Consider the following 7,441-nt stretch of genomic DNA (forward strand, 5'->3'; position numbering starts at 1 on the left):
GACCTTGTAAAAGGTACAAAGCACCTTAATTGAACACTTCACACAAGACATTAGTCCAAGGAATGTCCCAAACTGCCCCCAATTGGGCACACACTGTACATTCATGCACATAATGTGACCTCTAAGTTTGGTTTACTTGCTCCAAAAAGACTAATTCAGGTCTTTATTTGCTGTGCGTCTTCTGAATTTGGAGAAAAGGTAAAAGGGGAAGAACAACGAGAAGGTAAAGATAGAAGGAAGAGATGAAATGAAAAGTCAAAGAAACGACCCACAAGAAACGCTTCCATCATCACCCACAGCAGACTGTTTAAACTTTTATTCTGCTGGAAGATGATTTTGAGAGCCATTGGTCGGCAAATAGCATCATTAGAGGTTTAAATATTTAAGAGGTAAAGCAGATTTTTTAAAGAAGGATTGCTGCAGAAAATCTAACGCAACCTCTGAAAGTGAGTTCTTGGAGGAAATCCAACTGGAAGGTGTTCAAAGGAACGCTCAGCAATCAATACAGCCCACACTCCTCCTGGACACCTGAGACGGCTGAGGTTATTGTCAAAGTCTTGGTCTGAAGCTCACGGACAACAAACAGGAAGTTAAATTTAGCAAAGCGACGGTAAAGTGCTGTTTGTTCCTCAGAATTGGTGTAATTTAATAAAAGGGTTACGGCCAAAACACAAAGGCTGCTATTAATTGGATAATTTATTAAATGAAGAGCAGTCTGAGTTTTTCCATTTGTCAGGAAGTCGTCAAGACGCCAGACAGTATTTTAATGACTTTCATCTAAAATGTGTTTAATCTAATATTTCTGAAATCCACTGTATCAATTGTCTTTTGAATTTTTTAAATATACATTTTCCTAAGGTTTATTATTAATAACTTCTCATCCTCTTTTTGAAAGACCTCAGCGAGCCGCTCAAAATAAACTTCCACAAAACCTGGACTATATGCTCAGTATACATATGTATATATATATATATATATATATATATATATATATATATATATATATATATATATATATATATATATATATTTGCACTTTTATTATTTCATTTTCTTAAATGTCTTATATGTAACTCTGCGTGCTGCTGCCACAACCAAATGTCCCCTTGGGGATGAATAAAGTATATATCCTATCATATCATATGTGGATTTTGTTTAAATAAAAACCCTAAAAACCCTGAAAATACCTCTTCTTCACCTTTTAATGATCCATAACTCCCAAAAACCTCCTGTAGCCTTTCATATCTTTATCTAAACCCAGTAGCATCTCATAAAACCACTATAATACTTTGCTAAGTTGCTTCTTCTGTCATCCATCTACAAGTCTTTTTCTATTTTTAATGTGTACAGCTCCAACTGGAGCAACTTGACGTAATTTTAAGATATACAGTAGTTATTAAGCTGAAATCTTAAAAATACCACAAAAGAAACCACTTTCAATGTAATGCAATTTAAATAATCCTCTATTCGTCTTCAAACACCTGGATTAAATTCCTCAAATGATGATAGATTTAGGATGCAATGACTATATGAGGCTAAATCAGGCTGTTTTTAAGCACACATAGATTTAAAAACTTCTTCTGGATGAACAGCAGGAAGACAGAGAGGGAAGTGAAGACACACACTGGGTCAAAGAGGAGACAGGAGGTGAAGAAAGAAGTCTTACCTGTCAGAGGACGAGCCGGCGTGCAGACTGAGCCCAGAGGTGTCTTCTGAGCGCTGTCGTCCATCTGCCTTTTAAAATGAAGGCAGAATTTGTCACAGTGGGGCCGGACGATGAGGCGGTGCGACCAGAGTGGGCCGGCCAGATTATATTTAGACCTCTATATATTAAGGCACTTTGGAGCATGCATTCACTTATAAGTACACAACTTCTAAGATATGCGATGTGTGACAATATAAATACCCCCACAGTCACTTGTAAACTGCCTACATGCAATAAAAATCTGGATGTCATCAAACTTCCTAAAACTCAACAGCAACAAAACTGAGCTCATGGTTGTGGCTCCCAAGGCCCTGCTCCGGAAGGTTGGAGATCTCCACCTGGACGTTGACGGCTGTTCCTTCTCCCCATCCTTGGAAGTCCGCAACCTGGGTGTCATCCTGGACCCAACACTATCATTCCAATCTCATATCAGGTCCATCACCAAATCCGCCTTCTTCCACCTCAAAAACATCTCACGTCTCCGGCAATCACTCTCTGACTCTGTGGCAGAAACCCTTATCCACGCTTTCGTCACCTCCCGTTTGGACTACTGCAATGGAGTTCTGTCCGGGGTTCCCAGCAAAGCCCTGGACAGGCTCCAGTATGTGCAAAACTCGGCTGCCAGGGTTCTCACCCGCACCAAGCCCTGGCAGCACATCACCCCCACCCTCATCCACCTCCACTGGCTTCCGGTCAAGTCCCGCATCACCTACAAGATCCTCCTCCTCACCTACAAATCCCTCAATGCCCTGGCTCCTCAGTATCTATCGAACCTCCTCCACCCTTACACACAGTCCCGGAACCTTCGATCCTCAGGCATGGGTCAGCTCTCCATCCCTCACACAAAAATGCAAACTTTTGGGGACAGAGCCTTCAGTGTGACAGCCCCCACACTTTGGAACTCTCTCCCCATAGAGCTCCGCAACACACCATCTCCTCCTCAAAACTCACCTCTTCACCAAAGCCTATGTCCTCTAGCTACTGTTGCATTTGTCATGTTTATTTATGTCTTTGTTAAGCGTCCTTGGGTTTTATGAAAGGCGCTATATAAATCCTAGCTATTATTATTATTATTATTAAATGTCTGCATATACGTATTTATGTATAACTACAAATGCATTTCACAGGTTATTATTATGTTAAAGATGCAGGAAAACAAAGCGCATGTCATGTCAGGATCAGAATACACTTTTTGACAAAAGTTATCCGAGAAAAGAGATGAGAACCAAATTGCAAATCAAGGACAATAGCTATTGTTGTTTCTGATTTACGTTCATTGAAACTTGAAATCCAGTCAGCATTTCATTAGAAATGACCATGATTTGATTACATTTCCTTTAATAAGTATGCATAGGAAGATCAGATGAGTCTTGTTTATGAACAGTGTGTTCTTCATTTTACCATTTTGCTGTAACTGCTCTGTTTGTATCTGTTTGTGCAACTTTCAAGATAAAACTTCTAATGAGATGAAGGAAAAATACAAAAAAAAATAGGTCCAACATGTACATGCCTTGGTTCTGTTAATGATTCAAATAAACAGCATGTCAAGGCTAAACTGCAGCCACGTGTTAGTCCTTAGCCTTATTTCTGCATCGTGAAAATACAGTAATAACCCGTGTGTGACTCCAATAAGTGGCGGTCTGTGCTGCAGTGGACATTTAAATAGTTCACATACAATTGCATTTTCTGTTGGGTCATGTTTGTTTGCCCCTGATCAAAAGGGGCCACTTCAAATTATAGTAAAATAATCAAAACATGCAAATAATGTTTGCTTGTAATAAGTAAAGAAAATCTGCAAATGGAACAGATTTAAAAGACTAAACATGACCTCTTATTCAACGCACTGTGACATGTTGTACACATTTAATGATCGAGTAAACAACTCATTAAGCTGTTTACCAAAAGACACCAATATAACACAGCTGCATTGAAATACAGGGTTGTGGAAAGGAAATGTCAGGATATCAAACAGGATTAGGTAACTAGATAAAAGCTTTTTCCAAGAAAAGCAGTTCATCAAATGTGCCTGCATGACTATTTTTTCATCATATACTTGATTCTTTGTACAGGAAACTGAATCAAACTAATCTAAATAGGTAATTTATAATGTTACGTATAAGTAAATAACAGCAATTACAACTGTAATTGCATAAAGTGCAGCTTTGCTGTATTTTATTATCTTCCTTTGGTTTGGACATTAGTTGGGTTTGAAACCGAAAACGTTTTTTGTTGTCGTCTGAATCCCAAACACGAAAATAAGAGAGAACCAAACTCAAATAAAACGAGCCGATTTAGTTTTTTGCAAATCTTTTCTTTTGTTTCGAAAACGAACTTCTGCCGCGTTTCATTTCCGGTTTTATTTTGACGGTTGTCACCGGAAGTGCTAGCTTGAAACACCCACTAGCTTAACATCTGTTTTTACCGGTGTTTTTTTGTTTTTTTTTTACATTCCGGAAGACTTTGTAAACAAACCGGTTTTGTATTCACAAGCAGGAAGAGGAGCAATGAAAACAGTCCATATTTAGCTGAATAGAGAAGGAATAAAACAAGAACATGGAAGACGAAGAGCGGCTGCGGCTCAGAGGGAACCCGGACTGGATGTCCCTTCTGCCGCAGGAGCTGCAGGATGTCCCGCTGTGGAACCTGGCTATTCCCGGTAAAGCAGAAAACACCGGGGATACGATGCACATTTCTGTTTGTACACTTTGTGCATATATATATATATATATATATATATATATATATGTTTTTATCTGACACCACAGGGAGCCATGACAGCATGTCTTTCTGCCTGGATGTGTCCTCTCCCGTCCTGAGGTCAGAGCCCTGTTTCCTCAGAGCGATGGACCGGCTGGTCCCCTGCTGGACTCGACCCTGTGTCTCCCGCTGGGCCACCACACAGGTAGAGGAGCACACTGTACATGAGCCCCAATTCAGGCGATAAAGCTGTCCTTAGGAGGGGAGGTGGGACAATCTGGCCTCTGGTGGTGCGTTCAAGGGGTGTCAAACCTCTGGTGGTGCGTTCAAGGGGTGTCAAACCTCTGGTGGTGCGTTCAAGGGGTGTCAAACCTCTGGTGGTGCGTTCAAGGGGTGTCAAACCTCTGGTGGTGCGTTCAAGGGGTGTCAAACCTCTGGTGGTGCGTTCAAGGGGTGTCAAACCTCTGGTGGTGCGTTCAAGGGGTGTCACACCTCTGGTGGTGCGTTCATGTTCAAGTATATATGTATATATATTTAGAATACACAGTATTTGCCTCTAAAATGTGAAATAGAAGTACTGCATTATCTGGTTAGATGCTAAACTATCTAAAGTAGCAACATCTAATATGCATTGTGTGTGTGTGTGTGTGTGTGTGTGTGTGTGTGTGTGTGTGTGTGTGTGTGTGTGTGCGCAGCAATCGGTCCTCAGTGATCAGTGTGAACTTGGTGTTCGTTACTTGGACCTGCGGATCGCCAAGAAGCCGGCGGGCGGCACCACACTGTTCTTCGCCCACGGCATCTACACACTGCTGACTGTGAAGGTACACACTCTCACACTCTCACAGGATTTACACTGACCCACGTGCACACTGACCCACGTGTTGTGTGTGTGTGTGTGTGTGTCTGCAGGAGGCCCTGGAGGAACTGGCTGCCTGGCTGGACGCTCATCCAAAAGAGATCGTCATCATCTCCTGCTCGCATTTTGAATTGCTCACCGATGAAGATCACTCCCACCTCGCGGATTACATCATCACGCTGTTCGGAAAGAAACTCTGCCCCTCGCAGGTATCTTTTTATTGATGAATACAATCATTTAAAGGTGATTTATTAGCCCAACATGAAACATTTGCTGCTTCTATCTGACAATTTGCTGTTTCATATTCTTGTGAATTGAATATATTTAGATTTTAGTCGTGAAGATATGAAATAAATGTGTTTTATTCTACGCAGGACATTCCCACTCTGCGGTCCTGTTGGTCCAGAGGTCAGCAGGTCGTTGTTTCATACGACAACCAGCAGGTGGTGCTGCAGCACCCCGAGCTGTGGACCGACATACCTTACTGGTAAAGTTGTGTCTCCAATAGTTCTGATTTAAAGATGTTTACGTATCAAAAGAACGCACAATCCCACATTCTTCACCATGCTGGCTGCAGAATTTACCACGTTTTGCCGAAGACTTCTCTCCACTGCGAGATGTAAATACAAATAAACAGTAATTCAAACTTTAAACTGACTCCAGGTATGCCGACAGCCCAGATCCCAAGAAGGTGATCGCCTACCTGGAGGACCAGAAGCACAGAAGAAGACCAGGTATATCAAAATAAAAGTAAAATTACACCATAAGACATTTACATTTACAGTTTTAAAATGGTTATTTCCAGGCTTGGAAAAGTCCTTTAAAAAAATAAAATCCCAAAAGTTTAGTAAAAGTCATGTAAATGTGTTATATTCATGTGTTCATTATGTTCATTTACGCTGAGTTTGAAATAATTAATATGCTTTTAAAAGAAAGACTCAAAATATAAGCAGGCATACATACAGGCATCTATATAAATGTTTATTCTTTTAATCAAACTATTGTCTCATTCATTTGAGTCATTTAAGGTTTACTGTATGCTTTGTATTCTCATTGTTAGTTTAAATACTACATTTACTCACTTTTTACTGTTTACACCCAGATTTCACTAAATGTTTGCTCATGGAAATTTGGTTAAAAGTCATGGAAACCCATTCGTTGTACTTAAAATACCAGTAAAAGTAGAATATTGGATCATTAATATCGATGTATTGATATGTAATGCTTTACTTATAATTACTTATAACTTCATATCGTAACAATGCATGATATTTCTTGAACTCGTTTGTTCTCCAGCCGGTTTCTACGTCAGCGGTCTGAACCTGACGGAGGACGCTCCCTACGTGCTCCTTCATCCCCTGCAGGGCATGAGGAAGATGACGATGAGGGCTCTCTCTCTGCTGCTCCGCTGGGCGAGCGAGCAGCGGCCGGGCCGAGAGGCCGGCGAGGTCAACGTCCTCTGCTGCGACTTCGTGGACGTCAGTCAGTTCTGCTCGCTCGTGATCGGACTGAACTACAAAGCGCTTGCCGCTCCTCTTCCTCCGGTCCGCAGGACGCCGCGAGCATCTCCTGCAGACGGCGTCGGCTGTTGCCATAACAACCAGACTGGAGCGACATCGAAAGATTAATCAGGAATATCTCTTTTGCACTATTTTATTTATTATTTGTTTAATTGTCAAATTGTACATATTTCTTCCTAATGTATTGACATTTTATATTTATGCATGCTAATTTTAAACATACACTTTTGTATATGTTTTGCAGCTCTTCGTGTGTAATGATATCTGTAGTCACATGGGATCATTAGCAGAGCTTTAAAGTCCCTGAGGGCCTTAAAGACAGAAGGCAATAACGATAAATGCAATAAAAAAGCAATAATAAACAAAATGCAACCAGCACTAATGCCACTGTTAGCAATGTAAAAGTATAAAAATGTTACTGACCTGTGACCTGTGTCTCCTCAATGCTCTAATTTAAATGTTCTAATTACTCATTTTAACCATTAATATACATATTTAACTCATATCTTGGGTGTGGGTGCAGCAATAGTTTTTACTGTAATAAAGAATGCAAAATGATGAACCAGAGCCTTGTGTCACCTCTGAGCTTCAGTTGAGTAGTTTAGTTTTATTTACTTCGCAGTGAGGGATGCTGCTGTTTATTTTCCCGTCTGTGAATATAAA

General features: G+C 40.7%; 1 protein-coding gene across 1 annotated transcript; it reads left to right on the plus strand.

The window, feature by feature from the left end:
• Positions 1-4,258: 4,258 nt before the first annotated feature.
• Positions 4,259-7,434, plus strand: LOC306753049 (PI-PLC X domain-containing protein 1-like; the record flags this gene model as incomplete). The annotated part of the gene is made up of 7 exons (XM_079236881.1): positions 4,259-4,361; positions 4,471-4,607; positions 5,098-5,223; positions 5,312-5,467; positions 5,633-5,745; positions 5,922-5,992; positions 6,555-7,434. 7 exons carry the CDS (start codon positions 4,259-4,261, stop codon positions 6,884-6,886), a joined length of 1,038 nt encoding a protein of 345 aa, XP_079093007.1. The 3' UTR covers positions 6,887-7,434.
• Positions 7,435-7,441: the final 7 nt, after the last annotated feature.

The sequence above is a fragment of the Taurulus bubalis genome, assembly GCF_910589615.1.
Source record: "Taurulus bubalis genome assembly, chromosome: 21".
NCBI classification, from domain to species: domain Eukaryota; kingdom Metazoa; phylum Chordata; class Actinopteri; order Perciformes; family Cottidae; genus Taurulus; species Taurulus bubalis.